The sequence below is a fragment of the Gorilla gorilla genome, chromosome 9 (genome assembly GCF_029281585.2).
Source record: "Gorilla gorilla gorilla isolate KB3781 chromosome 9, NHGRI_mGorGor1-v2.1_pri, whole genome shotgun sequence".
NCBI lineage: Eukaryota > Metazoa > Chordata > Mammalia > Primates > Hominidae > Gorilla > Gorilla gorilla.
This window is the reverse complement of record NC_073233.2, coordinates 107,947,363-107,972,095: the sequence shown is the minus strand read 5'-3', so window position 1 is coordinate 107,972,095 and position 24,733 is coordinate 107,947,363. Positions and strand designations below refer to the sequence as shown.

At 34.6% G+C, this 24,733-nt stretch overlaps 1 protein-coding gene across 1 annotated transcript in view; it reads right to left on the bottom strand.

The window, feature by feature from the left end:
* Nucleotides 1-24,733, bottom strand: part of CNTN5 (contactin 5) — a 1,330,348-nt gene that overhangs the window by 291,643 nt on the left and 1,013,972 nt on the right. Inside the window, exon 10 of the mRNA XM_019035685.4 lies at nt 145-326. Coding sequence (XP_018891230.3) covers nt 145-326 — 182 coding nt within the window. The remainder of the gene's footprint in view (nt 1-144; nt 327-24,733) is intronic.

Here is a 24,733-nt window from a genome sequence, read left to right as displayed (position 1 = left end):
ATGCCTTACCATACGAAATAAGTATGATTATAAATTATTACTTGGTTTTTATGTACCTAACAAACAATATTTAGTTAAAGTTAATTTCCACTTTCAGTTTGACTTTTGGGACTAGAGCAATCATGCTTTGCTGAAAACACTTACTGTATACTTGTAATTGTCCACGAAAGGAATTTTTTCCACGTGAGTTTTCAGCTCTGCACTCATAAATGCCTGCATCATCCAGCTGTACATTCGGTATTTCCAGCACTGCCTGAGATTTCCGCAGACGTGCCTTACTAGGAATATAACCATTAACCTTCATCCATGTGATTGTTGGAACGGGGCTACGATAGGGAACAAAAATACTGTTAATACACTCTCCACTGTTAGGAACATAGATTCTGTTATCTGGTAATTTAAGCACTTAATAGGCTGAGTGCAATAAAATGTAATCACAATTAAGGACCATGTGCTGGTTGATATATTTCACTTTCCATGTGGGTTGTCTGGGAAGTAGATTATAAAAAGAATTTCCTTTTCTTTCATATTTCAGGGAAGCAATTAAAAGACAATATAAGTTGTAACCAATTATGATTTATTTTTAAAAACACTGTTAGCCAGGTGCAGTGGCTCACACCTGTAATCCCAGCACTTTGGAGGCCAAGGCGGGCAGATCACCTTAAGTCAGGAGTTCGAGACCAGCCTGGGCAACATGGTGAAACCCCATCTCTACTAAAAAATACAAAAATTAGCCAGGCATGGTGGTGGGCGCCTATAATCCCAGCTACTCTAGAGGCTGAGGCAGGAGAATCGCTTGAAACCGGAAAGCAGAGGTTGTAGTGAGCCGAGATTGCGCCACCGCACTCCAGCCTGGGCAACAAAAGCCCAACTCCATCTCAAAAAAAAAAAAAATAAAATTGTTGTTTTTGTAAATGACAACAGTAACTTGGCAAAATTACTAACATGTGCTTATTGCAATGAGTCAAACCAAAGGGTTAGGAATTAAGTAAATTAAAACTTGTCCTGCCTCCAACCTTGCAAATCTTATTTTCTGGCCAAATAGCAAATACAGTTTACACATAATCTCCCACTTCATCTCCGTGAAGCATATGTTCACACATGTAATGAGTTATTTCTGTTTTGTTATTTTTAAAATATAAATTTTGTATATTTGCTATTTTATTATTTAATGATCATATTCAATAAATATTAGCCTGACTTACTCTGCTTAATAGTTGCAAATTATTTCATTGTATAGATATACCAGCGTAATCAACTGCCCCTTTTTAGGTAAACATTGAACGCAGCGGAGGTTTTTTTTTTTTTTTTTTTTTTTTGAGACAGAGTCTTGCTCCTTGCTCTTTCGCCAAGGCTGGAGTGCAGTGGCACGATCTCAGCTCACTGCAACCTGCACCTCTCGGAAGCAATTCTGCCTCAGCTTCCCAAGTAGCTGGGATTACAGGTGCGCTGCCACCATGGCCGGCTCATTTTTGCGTTTTTAGTAGAGATGGTGTTTCACCATGTTGGCAAGGCTGTTTTCGAACTCCTGACTTCAAGTGATCTGCCCGCCTAGGCCTCCCAAAGTGCTGGGATTACAGGCATGAGCCACCATGCCCGGCATTTTTCTTCTTTTAATCATTAAAAATCAATGCTGCTATAAATAACCTTGCACATATTTCACGTACTATTCTATTTTCTGTAGCAGTCATTCACAAAAGCAGGACTGATAGATCAAAGGACATGCACATTTTCCATTTTAATAAGTACTGCCAAATTGTTTTTCAATAATATACAAGCAGTTTCCCTACCTATTGGTAATATGTGATACTGTTTCCCTATATCTTTGCCAGCATTGCATTTGATCAATCTGCTTGAAGCTTTGTTAGTATTTATAGGGCAAAAAATGGTATTTTATTGCTTAATAATTTCCTGAACACTAAGGAGGTTGAACATCTTTTCATGATTTTATTGGCCATTTGCATTTGCATTTCTGTGAATTGTTTGCTTATGTTTTTTTTTATTATTTTGCTTGCTTTTTTATTTGCTTATTTGTGTTAATTTCTTAGAGTTCTTTGTGTTTTAGGGCCACAGAACTATTCTTCCCCAGTATATTGTTAGCTTATGATGGTGCCTGTAATACCATTTTATAATCATTTTTGGGGAGAAGAAAACATGTCTATAGTTTCCTTCCTGACTTCCGATTTTTTGTGTGTTTAGAAAATTATCTATAAACCTAGGTTTGTCCGTATTTTCTGAAGTATTTGGTAGCATTTTGTATCACTTTAAAATGTTTGGATCTCTCACCCAACTGGACTATATTCGTTTATTGATGTGAGATAGGGAATGTAAGTGATTATTTCAGCATCATTAAATAAGTAAACTCCGTTTCCCACAATATTTAAAATGTTGCTTTTGTCATATAATTTGTTCCCACATATGTGAATCTGCTTCGGGCTTCTCAATTCTGTTCCACTGATTTATTTAGTACTATTTATATTTAATACACTTCATGCTTTGGACCCAGTCAACTTTTTCAGTTTGATTTCTCACTATTTCTTTCCAGATCTCCTGACCCAGAAACACATCCGTCTGTGTTTCCAATCATATCTGTTAAAATGCTACTCATCCCCTGAGACCTGTCCTAAATGCCTCCTCTTCAGCAAAGTCCTAATTTGTGTAGCCAGCTAGAATTTTTTCTTTTAAATAACAAAATGCTTTGTGTATCTTATGTCTCTTGTAACAGTCTACCATAGATTATAACCGTTAAGTGTAAGATGTTTTCCTATTATTTTTTCCTAAGGAGTGATAGCAATGTTCTCCATTATAAATGACATTATGATAAACATCCTTATGTATCTTCGAATACCTTTCTGCTTTATTCCTTAGGAATAAAACATAAAATTGAAGTTGCTGGATGAAGGAGTTGGCAATTTTTGCTTGTTGGTGTAGGTGCATGTATTCAATGTCCAGAAAGGATGAACCTTGCATTTTGGAATATCCTTTATATCAGTATGACATATCATTCTTTTAATAGATCCTAGAAGTTTTGCATATATTCGGAGGTGAGATTGTCTGTAGCTTATTAAGGTTGTTTGTGAGCTTATTCGTTGGTGAGTTCATGGTTTGTTTATGGATAACTTTGACAGATGCAGTAGCATAATGGTGAGTGACTGCTTGGTAAACAAGCCAGAATATTCCTATTTTCTGTATTCTGTATCAACTTAAATTGTAGGGAAATTATATTTGCCTTCATATACTGATAGGATTCTCTCAAAGTTACCTGGGTCTGCCACCATCAGTGGAGTTAGTTTTTTGACTGTGTTTTCCTTGATTGTATTGTTTAAATTTCTGCTTATGCCAACTTTGGCAATTCACATTTCACTAGAAAACCAACTATTTTATCTATAATTTCAATGTTTTAACAGCAAGTTATATAAATTGTAATTGTTTAGTTTAAAACAGTCTTAATCACAGCTGGTTACATATTCTAGTAGTTAAGTGTAGGTTCCGCAGCCAGACTGACTGGGTGTAGAGGTAGCTCTGCAACTACAAGTTACTTAACATTTCATTTCTTTAGGTTTCTCAACTGTAACGTATGGTGGAAATATTACGACTTATGTCAGAGAGTAGTTGTGAATCTTGAAAGATTTAAACAGCCTGGCACAAAGTAGCAGGCAAAAAACCCTAGTTTACAATAATATAATGATGGTCCTTGCATATTCTTTATAATTTATATGGTATGAATGTATGTTTTCTGTATTTTCCCCCACAGAAATAACACTACATATTGGTTAGAAGCACAGACCTTCAGAGAAACCTGGGTTCTAATATGATTTGGGCACAAAGATGCTATGTGACCTCGGGAAATTTGCCTAAGTTCTCTAAATTTTGTTTCTCATCTGTAAAATGAAGATATTTGTTTATTCCTCCAAAATGCAAATATCTTTAGGGCAGTGGAATTTTGTTAAAGCAGCATGTCCCGAGTGCCTCCTATGTTTGGTATATTGTTAATAAATGCTTATGAAATAAATGAATGAACGATTGTCAAAATACTATTTTGAAGATTAAATGAGATAAATTATTATAAATTACTTAGTAAAATACATGGCATATTGTAAGCACCCAATAAATGTTAGATATAATGTTTTAAATGATTGACTATGACAGAAGTTTGTCTATTTTATTGGTCTCTAAAATAAGCATTTTAAGTTTTTATTACTTTTTTGTTTTAATTCATGAGTTTCTGTTTTTAAATTTACTAATTCCTCTTATACTCTATATATATTTATATATTTATACTTTATATATAATGTATATACTTATACTTTATATATAATGTATATATTTATACTTTATATATAATTCCTATTATACTTTAACTTTTTGAGCTGAATGATCAGTATAATTATTATTCATGATTAATAATAAAATCATATGACTATCTTTTATGCTGACATCAAACGTATGGCCACATATGATACGTATTGATACATAGAGTGATATACAGTTTCTACTTTCTGGAACCTGCTGAGAATCTTTGCATACAGAATTAATTTTTGGTACAAGTTCCATGTTGTTGGGAAAAAAGTATATTTTATTTATGATAAAAGTTTAAAAGTTAGTTTTTATATAGCTTTTGTTAGTTGTCATTCAGATATTGCTTTCATGTTTTTAATAATTTCAGAACAGTTTACCTCCTATGGAATCCTTGTACACTAAAATAACCCATATCAATAGATGCAAAGTATTCTGCGTGAAGCAAGAACAAGGGTCCTGGAGTCTGCTCACTCCTCCCCTCACTCCACAGAAAACTACTACTCTATGTCCTCTTTATTTCCATCTTCACTGATCTGTCAGACTGAGATAGGTGTGTTAATTTCCCACTACTATCATTACTACTAGTATCTTCTTATATAAGTTTTATTTTGTGTTTTGATTTTCTCTCTGAAAATACCTGTTCATAAAAGTTATTATTTTTAGAGTTTTAATTATCCTTTACCAATACAATGGCCCTCTTTCTAATTTTTGCTTTAAGTTATCCTTTTAAGAAACACTCCATTAACCTCACTTTCCTTGTCTATTTATCCTATTATTTTTAGCTTTTTTTTTTCATGGTATGTCACTTTGTTTTAATCTAATTTCCTCTAAATGGCAAATGGTTAGATTTAATTTTTGACTTAAAAGCTATATTTGGTAATTTGCCTATTTTGATAGTGGAATTTTACTTTTTGATTTTGTTGCTCCAATTTATTAAATTGTTCTTATTCAGTTATCCCAGAATCACAAAATACAGAACAGCACATAACTTCATATTGAATGTTCACAGCAATAAAACTTGGAGTAAAAATAGTCATGGATTAAAAATGATCAAGGAAGATATGACAATAAAAGTAAATATGCAGATTAAAAATAAAATAGACATTTAAAAACAAAAATATAATCACATAAACATAAAACTCAATGGCTAGGTTATACATCAAATTAGACATAGCTGAAGAGAATATTTCCAAAAGTGATAGATAGATTACAGCTTCATATACAGAATGAGGCACTGAGAGGAAGGGAGACAGAAAATACATAAATATGGGCATCAGTTAGTAGACATGTAGTATAAAGCTAGAGGGTGTAAGTCCAATCTAAGATAATAGATACAGAGATAGAAAGTTAAGAGAGAGTGAGAGCAAGAGAGAGAGAGACTATGTAATATCTGAAAAGTATTCAGCATACAATTTTCCTAAAATGAAGGACATGAATCCATAAACACAGGAAATACAATATATACAAAGCATGACTAAAGCCACAGAACACCAATGACATATATTAAAAGTAGCCAGAGAGGGAGACAGATAATTTACAAAATAACAATGATTAGCATGTCTACTGGCTTTTCAACAGCAGCAATGGAAGCAGGAAAAGATGTTGGAACAATTTTGTTCAGTACAGCGGAAAAGAGAGTAAAAGCACCTATAAACTAATAATTTTGTATCTTGTAAATTTTTATTTAGGAGTGCAAAAGGAGATAAGGATATCAAATCTACAAATATTGAACAAGTTTTTCACCAATAAACCATTACTAAAGGATACACACTTCAAGGAGGAGAATAATGACTCCAGAAAGAAAGTTTAAGATGCAAGAAGCGGTAAGAAAAAACACAAATAATAGTAATAGCAACAGCAATAAAAATAATGTGTGTGCATAAAAAGGGACAGTACTAAAATACTGATCAAAAAGAGCATGTAATTAAAAAAAAGAAGTCATAAGCTAATGTGTCCTGAAGTTCTTTCATTTTGGGGAGGAAGATGGTTAAAATATCAATGAGCTTCTGACTTTAGAAATAAATACTGAAATTAATGACAAAATCATAAAATAGTAGAAAAGACGAGTATAATTTTACAAACAAATGAGGTATATAGCAAAGGCTGTAAACCTCATCTCTTTCCAAAATCCTTTTTTTTTTTTTTGGTCTCCTAGACATACATTTGCTTTTTTTTTTTTTTTTTTTAGGCTACGGCTATGATGATTTCTGGCCATCAGGTATAGAAGAATTGTTTTTAAAAATCTATGACTCTCTACTCTTCTTTTGTTGGATAGTTTGATGTCAATACCCAGAATAAATTTGTAAGTAACAAGTTGAAAATAGCAGGACTGAGTTTCTAAACGACTGTGTAGAGAAAAGTACAAAATTGTTACCTCACCAATGCTAACTAATAACATTCTGTCAGATGTTAAATGAATGAGATATAAATGTATACCTTGCTAAGCTCCAGACTTTCTAGGGTTTATTTTTTATACCTTCTAGCATTATCTTACTAATATAGAACTTAATACATAAAAATGAAAACGGGTAACTAACATAACAACGCAGTAAATATTTGGAATTTCCAGAACAGTGAGGATGAAGATGGAAAGGAATGCATACTGGAGAATGAGGAGATGAAGTGTCATGCTACGCAGTGGAAAACATTTGGTAAAACTGTCATCCTTGAGAGCTTAGAAAGGTAATCTGAAATGCTTCTAAACCTAGGAAAGGAATTACAAGACAGAACGTTAAAAATGTGTGATTATTACTAGCTACATTCATCGAATTATTAGAAGAAAGAGAGGAGCTCAGAAAAACACTGGTTAGGTTGTTGGGAGAATAAATGAAAATAGAAAGAATGCAAAATGTGGGACCTTGGTCAGTATAGCAGATGAATTGAAAAACTGGTCTTAATTCTCCATCACTGCCTGTATTCACATCCTTCACTGGGTAACTTTGCACATCTTACCATTAGAAAATGGAGTCTCTTAACCCATGCTTTGAGTATGGCTTGCCTTATGATTTGCTTTGGCCACTATATTGTAGCTTTAATTCTTTTGTGCTGCTTTCTCTCTTGGACCCTTGCCTTTACCATGAGAACAATCAGGAAAATTAGGATATAGAACATTTTTTATAAACCCCAAGTTCTTCCTCATATCTCTTCCCAATTATTTCACCCATGTCCCAGGCAATCAATGATCTGATGTCCATAATTTAGGAACACTTTCACCAGTTTTATACTTTTATGTAAATTGAATAATACAGTACGTAGTATTTTGAGTATGTCTTCTGTCTCTCTGTGTAAGATTTATAAGATTCATTTAAGTTGTTGTGCACATCGGTAGTTAATTCCTTTTAATCGCTGAGGAGTATATCAATATATGGATATGCCACTATTTGTTTATGCAGACACCTGCTGACTGTTGGACGTCTGGTTTTCAGTTTTAGGCTATTATGAATAAAACTTTATACAAGTATTTGTGAACACACACTTTTAATTGTTTGGGGTAAGTAAAAAGCATAGAAATTCTAGAATGTATGGTAAGTAAATGTTCAACTGTATAAGTATTTACCAGACTATTTTTCCATTGTACCTGTGTAATTTAACATGTCTACCAACAATGTAGGAAATTTCCAGTTGTTCTACATCTTTGAAAATACTTGGTATTGTCAATCATTTAATTTTAGTCATTTTTGTAGTACTGTAGTGATACTAAAGCGTGGTTTCAATTTATATTGCCTGATGACTAACAACTTGGAGCTACTTTGGATGTTTTTATTAGCCATTGGCATACTCAAATCTTTGGTTCATTTTTTATGTTGCATTTTTTCCTTCCCAGCATTAAATGTAAGAATTATTAGTTCATACTGGATACAAGTTCTTTATCAAATATATACTGCACATATTTTCTTCCAGTCTGAGCTTGCCTTTTTATTTTCTTACCACTGTCTTTTGACACAAGCAGGTTTTAATTTTGATGAAGTTCTTGTAATCTTACTGCTTTCTTAGTGGTTTTTCATTTTCTGTCTTAAGAAGTATTTTCTGACTCCAGAAAGTAAAAAGTGAGATATTTTTCTATGTATTTGTAGAATACATAGAAAATACATAGATTTACATTTAGGTATGTAGAAATCTATATAGAATACAGAGATTTACATTTAGGGCTATGATCCAATTTAAGTTTATTTGCTGTTTATGGTACAGGATATGGTTAAAGGATCAATTTATTTAACAGTGATATCCATTTGTTTCAGCACTACTTATTCAAAATATTACCCTTTCCCTATTGAATTAATTGGCATTTTTTGATGGACTTTAGAAGGTGGGTAGATTTCTGAGCTTTCTTCTGTTGCATTAATCTATAAGCCTATCTTTATGCCAATGTCTCATTTTCTTGATTATCATTACTTTTAGAATAAATATTGAGTAAATCTTTAAATTAAGTAGTGCAAGTCTTCTAAGTTTGTTTCTTTTTCTACCTTTGCTTTGAATTTCATGTAAGTTTCAGAAGTAGCTTGCTAAATTTTACAAAAGTAGAAGCAGGCTAGGATTTTGACTGGATAATATGTAATACATATATCAATTGTGAGAGAATTGACTTCTGAACACTACTGAGTCTTGTATTCCACGAACACGGTATATCTCCTTATTTTGGTATTCTTTCATTTCTCTCATAAATGTTATGCAAATTCTCAGTGTACAGGTCTTCTGCATATTTTGTTTAGTTTATCTCTAAATATTAATTTCAGGGTTTTTGTTGTAGATTCTTGAAAATACACATACACATTTATGCCACCTCCAATCAGAGGCAGGTTTATTCCTTCCTTTTCCATCTCAAAGCCATAATTATTATTTTTAATGCCTGACTATACTGTCCAGGTCACCCATTAAGTGTGGAACAGAGGTGGTGATAAAAGGAAAGGGGAAATATTTTAGTCTCTTACCATTATGATGCTGAATATTGACTTTTTGTAGGTGTATTTTTCCTAGATGAGAAAGTTTCCCTCTAACACTACATATTTGACAGTTTCATCACGTATATTGGATTTTGTTATACGCATTTTCAGTATTTACTAAGATGATGTAAGATTATTTTCTTTTATTCCATTCATGTGACTAATTATATAAATTGATTTTTAATAGTTAAAACACTTTACATTCCTGAGACAAATCTAATTTGGTTGGCCACATTATATAATTTCTTCTTTACATGTTTGATAGAATTCATCAATGAAACTAACAGGGACTCAATTTTTTATAGTATGAGGATTTTTAATTACAAATTTAATTTCGTTGATAGATATGAAAAAATTCATATTTTCTGTTTCTACTTGTGCCAGTTATAAGAATTATTTATTTTAAGGAGCTTGTTTATTTGACCTAGTTGTAAAATTAAATGTTGTCAGTTAACATTGCCTTCCTGTACTTTAAATGTTTTAGGATAGAGACGTAGTGATGTTTCCTCTTTCATGATTGATATTGGTTAAATTTTATCTCTTGTTTTTGATGTTTATCAGTTTTATTTTTTCTAAAAATGAGATTTGAGTTTTACTTTTTCCTTATCTGTCCATTTTTAAATTAACTGATATCTACTACTTAATGTTTCTTCTACTATCTTTCATCTTAAATTGATTTCATTTTCCATTTGTTTAAGGTAGAAGTTTAGATCATTAAATTTTGAATTTTCCCTTTTAAATGATAAAAATTTACCATTAAGTATTGCTTTAACTATATCACACACGTTGTTTTCATTATTATTCAGTTAAAAATATTTTCTACTTTCTTTTGTGATTTCCACTTGATCATTTTGTTATTTAGATGTGTGTTTTGAATTTCTAAATATTTGGTGATTTTTAAAGTATTCTTTTGTTATTGATACATAATTTAATTTTGTTGCAATTAGAGAGCATACGCTCTTCATTTTTAGTCTTTTTTAGGGGTAAGACTTGTTTTACGGCCCAACACATAATTTATCTTGGTGAATATTCCACATACAGATAAGTGTATTCTGCTGTTGGTTGGTAGAGTTCTTTAAATATCAATTAGGTCAAGTTGGTTAATAGCTGTGTTCATGTCTTCTGTACTTTACTGATTTTCTGTCTTCTTGTTCTTCTTATAATTGATAAATTACTGGAGAATAAGGTTATTTACTGATTTTCTGTCCTGCTGTTCTTGTAATTGATAAATTACTAGAGAAGAGTGTTAAAATCTCCAACTATTATAGTAAAATGTCAATTTCCTGTTAAGTACTGTCAGCTTTTCCTTCATACATTTTAAAGCTCTGTTACTAGGTGCATATACATTTTGGATTTGAATGTCTTCTTGAAAAGTTAATCTTTTTATTATCATAAAATGTTCATCCTTATCTTAGGCAACACTCTGTGCTACATTATACTTTGATATTAAGATACTCTCTTCAACATTCCTATGATGAGTATTTGCATGACACACCTTTTTAATCTTTCTGCTTTTAACATATATATCTTCATATATAAAAAAATAATTTTTAAAGTTGCTTTCTTGCAGATAGTATATTATAAGGTCTTTTTTCTCATTTCTTTTTTTTTATTTTATTATTATTACACTTTAAGTTTTAGAGTACATGTGCACAATGTGCAGGTTAGTTACATATGTACACATGTGCCATGCTGGTGCGCTGCACCCATTAACTCGTCATTTAGCATGAGGTATATCTCCTAAAGCTATCCCTCCCCCCTCTCCCCACCCCACAACAGTCTCCAGAGTGTGATGTTCCCCTTCCTGTGTCCATGTGTTCTCATTCTTCAATTCCCACCTATGAGTGAGAATATGCGGTGTTTGGTTTTTTGTTCTTGTGATAGTTTATTGAGAATGATGATTTCCAGTTTCATCCATGTCCCTACAAAGGACATGAACTCATCATTTTTTATGGCTGCATAGTATTCCATGGTGTATATGTGCCACATTTTCTTAATCCAGTCTATCATTGTTGGACATTTGGGTTGGTTCCAAGTCTTTGCTATTGTGAATAGTGCCGCAATAAACATACGTGTGCATGTGTCTTTATAGCAGCATGATTTATAGTCCTTTGGGTATATACCCAGTAATGGGATGGCTGGGTCAAATGGTATTTCTAGTTCTAGATCCCTGAGGAATCGCCACACTGACTTCCACAATGGTTGAACTAGTTTACAGTCCCACTAAGAGTGTAAAAATGTTCCTGTTTCTCCACATCCTCTCCAGCACCTGTTGTTTCCTGACTTTTTAATGATTGCCATTCTAACTGGTGTGAGATGGTATCTCATTGTGGTTTTGATTTGCATTTCTCTGATGGCCAGTGATGGTGAGCATTTTTTCATGTGTTTTTTGGCTGCATAAATGTCTTCTTTCGAGAAGTGTCTGTTCATATCCTTTGCCCACTTTTTGATGGGGTTGTTTGTTTTTTTCTTGTAAATTTGTTTGAGTTCCTTGTAGATTCTGGATATCAGCCCTTTGTCAGATGAGTAGGTTGCGAAAATTTTCTCCCATGTTGTAGGTTGCCTGTTCACTCTGATGGTAGTTTCTTTTGCTGTGCAGAAGCTCTTTAGTTTAATTAGATCCCATTTGTCAATTTTGGCTTTTGTTGCCATTGCTTTTGGTGTTTTCAACCTAGTCTGACAATGTTTTTCTTTGGTTTAGTTTGTGAATTTACATTTAATATAATTACCTGTGGTTGGGTTTAAGTCTAGCATTATAATATACATTTTCTGTCTATCCCACCAGTTTTCATATCTTTTTTCCTCTTGTCTTATTTTTGTCAGTTTTTAGTATTTCATTTTAGTCTTATACTAGTTTATTTAATACAGCCTTTTGTTTTTTGTGCTATGTGTTTGATTATTTTAAAGTTTGCAATATGAATCTGACAATATTATGCTTACCAGTTCTCCTTCCTACCCTTTGTGCCGTTCTTTTCATACACATTATTTCTACATACTTTACAAACCCTCTAACACATTATTATATTTTTTCTTTACAAAACAAGTAGAAATAGAAAATTTTAGAAATTAAAAATAGCAAATATACTTTATATGTACACATATATTTTAAAAAAACATTTCTTGCTCTTTTTTTTGTGGAGTTTTAAAACAGTATTACATTTCCTGCAACCTAAATAATTTTCCTTAACATTTCTTGTGGTGTATTCTCCTACAGCAAATTATTTTAGCTAAAAATGTCTTTATTTTTAAAAGAATAAATGTATTTAATTTTTTGAAGAATATTTTCACTGGATACATAACTCCAAGTGAACTATTTAAGATTCTCCTTTTATTTTTGTTTTTCATCAATTAGTTTATGTTGTATCTTCCCATATTTTTCTTTGTTTTTACCCTGTTTATATTTCATTGAGCTTTGGAGATCTGTAGGGTTAAGTTTTACAACAATATAGATAATATATTTTTATATTCTTCAAAATATTTTTGTTCTATCCCTATCTTCTGAGACTAAACCTTGATATATGTTATGTAGCTAATTGTTCCATAAAGCAATACCTACAATTCCATTTTACTTCTCTTTATCTAGTATATTTTACAGTTTGTAATGCTCTATGTTCAAATTCATTGATGTTTTCTTCTGCAGTGTCTAATCCACTGTAAATCCAAGCTAATACATTTTTTCATTTTATTCTAAAACTTTCATAAAGATAACTTCTATTTCTCTCTTGATTATATTGATGTTTTCCTTTAAATGACTGTATTAGAGTTCTCCAGGGAAACAGAATCAACAAGAGATAGATTTATACATATATGTATTTATTATGGGAATTGGCTCACACAATTATAGCGGTCGAGAAGTCCCACAACATGCTGTCTTCAAACTGAAGAACCAGGAAAGCTTTTGATGTAATCCAGTCTGAGTCCAAAGAAGAACCTGGGGATCTGACGATGTAACTTTATTTGAAGTTGAAAGTTTGAGAAATTGGGGGCCACTGATGTAAGCCCCCAAGTCTAAAGGCCCAAGAAACTTTAGTTCTAATGTCTGATGGTAGGAGAAGATGGATGTCCCAGCTCCAGAAAAGAGTGCAAATTCAACCTTCTTTTTATTTTTTATTTTTTTTGAGAGATGGAGTCTCGCTCTGTCACCCAGGCTGGAGTACAGTGGCGCGATCTCGGCTCACTGCAAGCTCCGCCCTCGGGATTCATGCCATTCTCCTGCCTCAGCATCCACAGTAGCTGGGACTACAGGTGCCCGCCACCACGCTGGGCTAATTTTTTGTATTTTTAGTACAGACAGGGTTTCATCGTGTTAGCCAGGATGGTCTCCATCTCCTGACCTGGTGATCTGCCCGCCTCGGCCTCCCAAATTGCTGGGATTACAGCGTGAGCCACTGCCTCAGGCCTCTTTTTTCTTTGTAAAAATTCTATCTGTGTCCTCAATGGATTAGATAATGTCCTCTCACACTGATGAGGGTAAATCTTCCTTACTCAATCCACTGATTCAAATGACAATCTCTTCTAGAAACACTGTCACAGAGAAACCCAAAAATTATGCTTTATAAGCTATCTGGGTATCCCTTATTTCAATCAAGTTGACATCTAAAATTAACCATCACAATGACTAAACATATTAAGAGCTGCCACAAAATACTTTGTTTATTCCAACATTTCTGATATTTCTGGGAATGTTTTATTGACTGATTTATCTCCTGTTTATAGTCCATATATTCTTTTTGTTGTAGTTTCTTCACATTTCTACCAATTTTTATTAGAGGCTTCACATTATCAGGTCTCTGAATTTTGTTTTTGTCCTTTAATCATTGGCAAATTTTTTTCTGGCATGCAGCTAATTTACTTGTGGTTTAGTTTAATCCTTGTAAAACTTGTTTGTAATCTTTTTTAGGGTGAGTTAAAAATAGTCTTTATTTTAGAACTAGATTAACCCTACCCCTGTGACCTGGTCTTTTTTTCACTCTCTACTGAGTGAACCATGTGTTCAAAGAGGTTTCATTTGGTTAACTGGAGTTTGAAGATTTCCCAACCCAGTTCAATATCTGGCTCTTTGTTTGTTGGTTTTCAGGTTTTCTGTTTTTTTTTTTTTTCTTCTCTACTAGTTTTTCTTAGTTTTTCCGCCCTGTACACTCATAGCTTGGTATTTGTTCATATATTCAATGAGATCCTAACGCAGATGTCTGGAAGTTGTTCTTTGTGTAACTCCTCTATTCCTGTTACTTGCCCTATAAATTTCAGTCACCTCAGCTTCACTGATCTCCCTCTCTGTCCTTTCAGCTCTATGAAACTTGTGATCATCTTGGATTTCTCCTATCTGGGTCAGTTTCTGATAAAAAAAAATTCCTGGAAGAACACTAGGACAATGGTTAACTTCACTGTTTTTTATTCTCTGAGGGATCACATTCCTGCAATGCCTGTTATCCAATATATGACAACAACTGTTCTATATATTTTATTCATTTTTTTTCATAGTCTACGATTGAGGCCTAATTTGGTACAAACTACCCTGCCATCCTTATTAGTGGCAGTCCAAAATTGTTTTAATAGGGGAAAAATTAATCTGGTAACAATCCAAAGTCTGATAATAGAATAATGAATACATATGTTTTATATGTATACACATTAGATGATTATTTATTAGATAAAATAAATAAATTACAATTACCTTGAACACTATGGAGAAATCTTAAAAACAAAGATTGAAGAAAAAAAGCAAATCACAAATAACTACATATGTCATAATGCAATCTTAGCAATGTTAAAAAAAGAAGAAAAATAAAGAATATATGTTAAAATATATATCTATGCATCATAACATAATTGTCTTAAATCACAAAGATTATGAACACGTATTTCAGCCTGTTGGTTCCCTCTTGAGAGAATACAGGCAGATGGGATTGGAGAATATCATGCCGTGAGCTTCAAAATTATTGTTACTCTTGGTACTGTTTTAGTTCTCCAGTTGGTTGCTGGATTCATAATTGTTTTTTCTATTAATCAGATATTACATCAAAACAGTATAGACCAAAAGTGTTTGATGCACCCATTAACTCATCATTTAGCATTAGGTATATCTCCTAAAGCTATCCCTCCCCTCTCCCCCCACCCCACAACAGTCCCCAGAGTGTGATGTTCCCCTTCCTATGTCCATGTGTTCTCATTGTTCAATTCCCACCTATGAGTGAGTTAATGGGTGCAGCACACCAGCATGGCACATGCATACATATGTAACTAACCTGCACATTGTGCACATGTACCCTAAAACTTAAAGTATAATAATAATAAAATAAAATAAAATAAAAGATGTTAATAACAGGAAAAAAAGTGTTTGATGTCTTTCTTCATTGCTCAGGTGTTCTCAGAGATAACTGTCATCCTTTTTCAATTATCAATTTTGGTGGGCGAATAAATCTTATTTTAACATTTAAATTTCTTTTAAAATTCATTTTGTCATCATCAGACTTTATAATTACCATTTGTTTGTGTGATGGCATCTCTAGTAGATTTCTAGCAGAACTCTTTTTTTTTTTTAATAATAAATGTACATCTAAAAGAATTTAGGTACTCAGTATGTGTTTTCCCATTGACCACTGGTTTCCAGTCTCATTTTGGAGAGAAAATGACTTCTTTTTGTCAGCCTTATATTTTTGCCAGTTGTTTATGCAAAAATAGTTAAAGCATTAGACAAGTCCCACTGAAAAGAAAACTTAATTCTTTCATATGAGGATAACTACTTCTTGATATTACTTTCTTAAATCTAGATTTTTATATTTTCTCCTTGGTAAAAGACAAAATTACTGACTTGGCCCTTTTTTTCTTCTATCTCTAATCTTTGGATCATTTCTACCTTAGTTTGTGTTTTGGAGCCCACAATGCATAATTATAGTCGGCCCTTAATTATTTACCTAGAAACACACAACCTTAAACCATGGTGACTAAAGTTAAAATTACTATTGTCCATTTACCTAAATTCTTAATGTCTTAATTTTCTGTGGTATATCCATTGACTTCCTGGTTTCTGCCTAACCATTTTAAGCTACTTTATTTACTTGGCTGGAATAAAGTCTTAATTTCTTTACATCTTCTCGTACAATCACCTAGAGAAAGGAATCGAGAATGAATAGAAAAAAAAAAAGTAATATGGAAGACAAGGCTTTGGGTTAGGGGTAAGTAGATACACGATGTGAGATTACAGGTGGCATGTTAAAAGACTTCTAGCAGTAGGAGAGAAAACTGCATTTTGATGGCCTGAGAAAAAAGGAGACCTAATAGTAAGAAAACAAAAACAAAAACCCTGAGGATTTCAGTAATGAGAGAGATTATGTAGTCAGTTGTCAGGGTGAGCAGTCTCACTATGTTTATTAACTCCTCAATATAACTTTTCTGAGTTCTCAGTATAGTATAATACAAGTCTCTGGACCTGTATTGAAAATGAAGATCAGTGAAATGAAATAATCAACAGCATGAACAGACAACCTGAAAAATGGGATAAAATATTTGCAAACTATGCATCTGACAGAGGGCTGATATCCAGAATATACAATGAACTTAAGCAAGTCAAAAACAACAAAAAATTCCAAAATAACAAAAAGTGAGTGAAGAATATGCATAGACATTTTTCAAAAAAAAGACACAAAAATGGCCAAAAGCATATGAAAGATTAGTCAGCATCACTAGGCATCAGATCAATGCAAATTAAAACCACAATTGTATATTATCTTACTATAGTCAAAATGGCTACTAAAAAGAAAAAAAAGATGTTAGCAAAGTTGCAGAGAAAAGGGAATGCTTATACACAGTTGGTAGAAATGTAAATTAGCACATTCTCTATCGAAAACAGTTTGGAGTTTTCTCAAATAACTAAAAATAGAAAGAACTACCATTCAATTCAGCAATTTCATTGCTGGGTATCTACCTACAGGAAAATAAATTACTATATTAAAAATATACCTGCACTCATATGTTTATCACGGGACTGTTGACAATAACAAAGATATGGAATCAACCTGAGTATCCATTAATGACTGATTGGAAATTAAAGCAAATGTTATGTATACATAACACGTATATATATATACATGATATGTAATATATATGTGTGTACATACACATGTACATGTATGTATATATGTGTGTGTGTGTGTGTATATATACACTGTGGAATAGTAGACACCAGAGACCGGGAAGAGTGGGAGGGTGGGAGTGGGTGAGAAAGGTGAGGGATAAGAAATTACTTAATGGGCACAATGTACATTATTCAGGTGATGGTTACACTAAACACACTTCACCACTACACAATATATACATGTAACAAAACTGCACTTGTACCCCTTGAATTTATATAAAAATAAAAAACAAAGTGAATGCTATAATAACTCAAGGAATTTATGACCTAATTAGAAATACAACAAACTGAATCAAATGATCCAAATACAGAAGAAGACAGTATTAAGAGAACATAGTCAAGAAGACTACTTATGTTAGACAGGAAGGTGAGGGAATGTAGCCCAGAAAAGATGACATGTGAGGTGAGCTTGAAGGATGAAGGCAATTTTTGCAGGAGGCAAAAAGTGTTCCTGGCAGGAAAATCCATGTACGTGAACACACAGAACAGTATGAGACAGCAAGGCAAATGAGTGGAACTTTACATAGTTTGGTATGCTAAAGCATGTAGGATGGGCATAAGAAAGCAACTGCAAGTTTATGGAAAGTGCATGTTTTCCCTTCAAAAACAAAAATATCTTCAAATTATGAAAGTTTAATGCTGTTTATTTAAATTTTCCTTTCCTACGTCCTTAAGTCTCCTAAATTTTTTGCCTCCAAGTTATTTGGAGCTTTGGAATATAAAATTACTTGTAAAAATTGATAGAGTGGCTATAAACTTGTTTGGAAAGACTTCCAAACATAAGCTATTGTTAAATGAAATAGTGTTCTTGAGCCTGCTGGCAGTGCCAAGGTTTTACTGGCATTTTGAATATGCCATATTCATTTATATAGTACATAACAACTTAGGGGAAATGAAATAATTTTGCTGTTTTCAAATGGCTGATTTGAAATCAAGAATGATTCATTCATTTTATTTTTGTAAGTATTTAAGATTTAAAAAATATTTGAGAGCACAGTAAGATTTTAATTTGCTTAAATTATGGTATTATCCAAAACAAATTTCTCTATAATAATAACCTGAAAGTAGAGTTATTGCTCACAAGCACAAACAAAGGACTGATTTTAGCTACACTGGAAGAATGAATGGAGATGTCAGTTTTGATGGAAAGGAAGAGCACAGTTCTCTTTTTCTCCTATTTTAGTTCTGTTGAAATTATATCTGTTCAACTACACATTTGATTTTCATCTACAATAAGCAATGCAACTTGAAGATACAGAAGGTTTTTTAAAGCTAATATCATACCGAGGATGACACTATTCATTCGGCTCAAAAATATCTCTTAATAACAGGAGAAGACTATGTGAAGCCACATTGAAATTCTGACACAAGCTTTTTGTTATGCACCATCAAAGTGACAGGATAAAAAGTGCCTCCAAATGTAGTTCTTGAAAGTATGGAAAGTGTTGGATGAACTTTGGCCATTGTTGAAGTCATTAAAGGTATTTTTTAAAGACCATTTTTATACATATGATGAGGTAATGTGTAGACTCTGTCAAGGCAGAAGGAATACTTAACTGTGAAGATTTAATGATTTCAAAAGAAAGTACTCCCCAACTGCAAATCACTATTCACAGACAAATTGTAGGTCTGTCTAATGGAGCTTCCTATTTTCCTTGCATAAGTCACAAGTGAGATATGAATTTTACATCTGATGTAAAAATATATACAGTTATGGCTCCTTTGTGACTTGCACAAAAAAAAGGAAACATTGTATATCTTTGATAGAAGCTGAAAGAACCAAGTTTTATAACTTTTCTCTAACAAAGCACATAAAAAGCTATCATAAAAAAAGCTATTGAGCCAAAGGCTTTTTTTTTCCTTTTATGATTCTGTATTCAAAAAAAAAAAAAAAAAAGAGAGAGAACAAAACTAAACCACTAATGTGGGTGATTGCTACTATCTACATAATACGCAAAAACTTTTGAAGGCAAAATTTTTCTCTGAAAAAGTCTGGAAATCTTCAGGGGCAGTGAGTGCAAAGCTTGGGCCCTTCTTGAGAGGAGAGTATATGAATCTCTGCCTTGAGGCAGGGACCACATTGTCGCAGTCTCCAAATGATTAGAATAATTGGCCTTCAGGGATAATAAATTAACTGCATCTAACTTGAAAATAAGCTTTAGATCTCTCTCCTTTCTGATTCTTGACTCAGAACGTGTGATTATGTATTAACTCAGGGCCTTCCCCTGGTATTAGTTCTGCTTAGGACTTCATGTGGTTCAGCATATATAGCATCACTTTTAATTATCTTAGGCAAAGAATCTAATTTAGGTAAAGAAGCTTGATAGTCTCTGTGACATTATGATCTGATATGGCCTTTATGTTTTTACCATTGTTTTTTAAAACAATTATAATCTTTTCTTTCATTAAAAATAAGTTATTTAGCACTGAAAGCAATAAATGCTGAGGTCAGCCTATGTCACAACTATAGGCAATTGGCTGCCTTCCTTTCTCACATGTCATTTTTGCCTAGGTGTTTCTTATCTTCCAAACCAGAGAAAATCCTTGTATCCAGCAAAATGGGAAGGACCCAGGAGAATCACATGCCAAACCAGCCTTGCCAAGGAACAAGAGTAAGTTTGAAAGTAGCCAAGAGAAATTTCTGAAATAATGCCATGTATATTCATTTGTTCACTCAGCAATTATATATAAGGTACTTACTATGTTTTAGACTTTGTCGTAGACCTGGAGTTGACAATGGGGAGAGTGATAGAGGTGGAATTCATAGAATGACTTAAGTAATGACTTAAAGAATATTGGACATGATTTAGAGGACGTATGGACATAGGCACAGCCAATCTAGTGTGGCAAGAGTCAGGAAATGTTTTTGTTCAGACTTGCATAATTGGTAGGAGTTATTTAGACAAGGAAGAGAGATAAAAAATATTCTAGGGAGAGTCAGTAGTCTATGCTAATTCCTGGAGCTGTGAGAGAAAAAGAGTGTATTTAAGATACTGAAAAGGGAGGAGCCAAGATGGCCAAATAGGAACAGCTCCAGTCTACTGCTCCCAGTGTGAGTGACGCAGAAGACGGGTGATTTCTGCATTTCCAACTGAGGTACCGGGTTCATCTCACTGGGGAGTGCCAGAGAGTAGGTGCAGGACAGTGGGTGCAGTGCACCGTGCACGAGCTGAAGCAGGGAGAGGTATCACCTCACTCGGGAAGCACAAGGGGTCAGGGAATTCCCTTTCCTAGTCAAAGAAAGGGGTGACAGACGGCACCTGGAAAATTGGGTCACTCCCACCCTAATACTGCGCTTTTCCAATGGGCTTAAAAAACGGCACACCAGGAGATTATATCCCGCACTTGGCTAGGAGGGTCCTACGCCCACAGAGTCTCGCTCATTGCTAGCACAGCAGTCCGAGATCAAACTGCAAGGTGGCAGTGAGGCTGGGGGAGGGGCGCCCACCATTGCTGAGTTAGTTGTTTGATTAGGTAAACAAAGCAGCCAGGAAGCTCCAACTGGGTGGAGCCCACCACAGCTCAAGGAGGCCTGCCTGCCTCTGTAGGCTCCACCTCTGGGGGCAGGGCACAGACAAACAAAAAGACAGCAGTAACCTCTGCAGACTTAAATGTACTTCTCTGACAGCTTTGAAGAGAGCAGTGCTTCTCCCAGCAGGCAGCTTGAGATCTGAGAATAGGCAGACTGCCTCCTCAAGTGGGTCCATGACCCCCGAGTAGCTTAACTGGGAGGCACCCCCAAGTAGGGGCGGACTGACACCTCATAGGGCCAGGTACTCTTCTGAGACAAAACTTCCAGAGGAACAATCAGGCAGCAGCATTCGCAGTTCTCCAATATCTGCTGTTCTGCAGCCACCACTGCTGATACCCAGGCAAACAGGGTCTGGAGTGGACCTCTAGCAAATTCCAACAGACCTGCAGCTGTTTGTTAGTTAGAAGGAAAACTAACAAACAGAAAGGACATCCACACCAAAAACCCATCTGTACGTCACCATCATCAAAGACCAAAGGTAGATAAAACCACAAAGATGGGAAAAAATCAGAGCAGAAAAACCAGAAACTCTAAAAATCAGAGTGCCTCTCCTCCTCCAAAGGAATGCAGCTCCTCACCAGCAACAGAACAAAGCTGGATGGAGAATGACTTTGACGAGTTGAGAGAAGACGGCTTCAGACGATCAAACTACTCCGAGCTACAGGAAGAAATTCGAACCAGTGGCAAAGAAGTTGAAAGCTTTGAAAAAAAATTAGACGAATGGATAACCAGAATAACCAATGCAGAGAAGTCCTTAAAGGACCTGATGGAGCTGAAAACCAAGGCATGAGAGCTACGTGACGAATGCAGAAGCATCAGTAGCCGATGCGATCAACTGGAAGAAAGGGTATCGGTGATGGAAGACAAAATGAATGAAATGAAGCAAGAAGACAAGTTTAGAGAAAAAAGAACAAAAAGAAACAAACAAAGCCTCCAAGAAATATGGGACTATGTGAAAAGACCAAATCTATGTCTGATTAGTGTACCTGAAAGTGACGGGGAGAATGGAACCAAGGTGGAAAACACTCTGCAGGATATTACCCAGGAGAACTTCCCCAATCTAGCAAGGCAGGCCAACATTCAAATTCAGGAAATACAGAGAATGCCATAAAGATACTCCTCGAGAAGAGCAACTCCAAGACACATAATTGTCAGATTCACCAAAGTTGAAATGAAGGAAAAAATGTTAAGGGCAACCAGAGAGAAAGGTCGGGTTACCCACAAAGGGAAGCCCATCAGACAAACAGCTGATCTCTGGGCAGAAACTCTACAAGCCAGAAGAGAGTGGGGGCCAATATTCAACATTCTTAAAGAAAAGAATTTTCAACCTAGAATTTCGTATCCAGCCAAATTAAGCTTCATAAGTGAAGGAGAAATAAAATACTTTACAGACAAGCAAATGCTGAGAGATTTTGTCACTACCAGGCCTGCCCTAAAAGAGCTCCTGAAGGAAGCACTAAACATGGAAAGGAACAACCGGTACCAGCCACTGCAAAAACATGCCAAGTTGTAAAGACCATCAAGGCCAGGAAGAAACTGCATCAACTAATGAGCAAAATAACCAGCTAACACCATAATGACAGGATCAAATTCATACATAACAATACTAACCTTAAATGTAAATGGGCTAAATGCTCCAATTAAAAGACACAGACTGGCAAATTGGATAAAGAGTCAAGACCCATCAGTGTGCTGTATTCAGGAAACCCATCTCATGTGCAGAGACATACACAGGCTCAAAATAAAGGGATAGAGGAAGATCTACCAAGCAAATGGAAAACAAAAAAAGGCAGGGGTTGCAATCTTAGTCTCTGATAAAACAGACTTTAAACCAACAAAGATCAAAAGAGACAAAGAAGGACATTACATAATGGTAAAGGGATCAATTCAACAAGAAGAGCTAACTATCCTAAATATATATGCACCCAATACAGGAGCACCCAGATTCATAAAGCAAGTCCTTAGTGACCTACAAAGAGACTTAGACTCCCACACAATAATAATGGGAGATTTTAACACCCCACTGTCAACATTACACAGATCAACAAGACAGAAAGTTAACAAGGATATCCAGGAATTGAACTCAGCTCGGCACCAAGCAGACCTAATAGACATTTACAGAACTCTCCACCCCAAATCAACAGAATATACATTCTTTTCAACACCACACCACACCTACTCCAAAACTGACCACGTAGTTGGAAGTAAAGTACTCCTCAGCAAATGTAAAAGAACAGAAATTATAACAAACTGTCTCTCAGACCACAGTGCAATCAAACTAGAACTCAGGATTAAGAAACTCACTCAAAACCACTCAACTACATGGAAACTGAACAACCTGCTCCTGAATGACTACTGGGTAAATAATGAAATGAAGGCAGAAATAAAGATTTTATTTGAAACCAACGAGAACAAAGACACAACATACCAGAATCTCTGGGACACATTCAAAATAGTGTGTAGAGGGAACTTTATAGCACTAAAGGCCCACAAGAGAAAGCAGGAAAGATCTAAAATTGACACCCTAACATCACAATTAAAAGAACTAGAAAAGCAAGAGCAAACACATTCAAAAGCTAGCAGAAGGCAAGAAATAACTAAGATCAGAGCAGAACTGAAGGAAATAGAGACACAAAAACTCTTCAAAAAATTAATGAATCCAGGAGCTTGTTTTTTGAAAAGATCAACAAAATTGATAGACCGCTAGCAAGACTAATAAAGAAGAAAAGAGAGAAGAATCAAATAGACACAATAAAAAATGATAAAGGGGATATCACCACTGATCCCACAGAAATACAAACTACCATCAGAGAATACTATAAACACCTCTATGCAAATAAACTAGAAAATCTAGAAGAAATGGATAAATTCCTCAACACATACATCCTCCCAAGACTAAACCAGGAAGAAGTTGAATCTCTGAATAGACCAATAACAGGAGCTGAAATTGTGGCAATAATCAATAGTTTACCAACCAAAAAAAAGTCCAGGACCAGATGGATTCACAGCCGAATTCTACCAGAGGTACAAAGAGGAGCTGGTACCATTCCTTCTGAAACTATTCCAATCAATAGAAAAAGAGGGAATCCTCCCTAACTCATTTTATGAGGCCGGCATCATCCTGATACCACAGCCTGGCAGAGACACAACCAAAAAAGAGAATTTTAGACCAATATCCTTGATGAACATTGATGCAAAAATCCTCAATAAAATACTGGCAAACCGAATCCAGCAGCACATCAAAAAGCTTATCCACCACTATCAAGTGGGCTTCATCCCTGGGATGCAAGGCTGGTCCAATATACACAAATCAATAAATGTAATCCAGCATATAAACAGAACCAAAGACAAAAACCACATGATTATCTCAATAGATGCAGAAAAGGCCTTTGACAAAATTCAACAACGCTTCATGCTAAAAACTCTTAATAAATTAGGTATTGATGGAACGTATCTCAAAATAATAAGAGCTATCCATGACAAACCCACAGCCAATTATCATACTGAATGGGCAAAAACTGGAAGCATTCCCTTTGAAAACGGGCACAAGACAGGGATGCCCTGTCTCACCACTCCTATTCAACATAGTGTTGGAAGTTCTGGCCAGGGCAATTAGGCAGGAGAAGGAAATAAAGGGTCTTCAATTAGGAAAAGAGGAAGTCAAATTGTCCCTGTTTGCAGACGACATGATTGCACATCTAGAAAACCCCATCGTCTCAGCCCAAAACCTCTTCAAGCTGATAAGCAACTTCAGCAAAGTCTCAGGATACAAAATCAATGTACAAAAATCACAAGCATTCTTATACACAAATAACAGACAAACAGAGA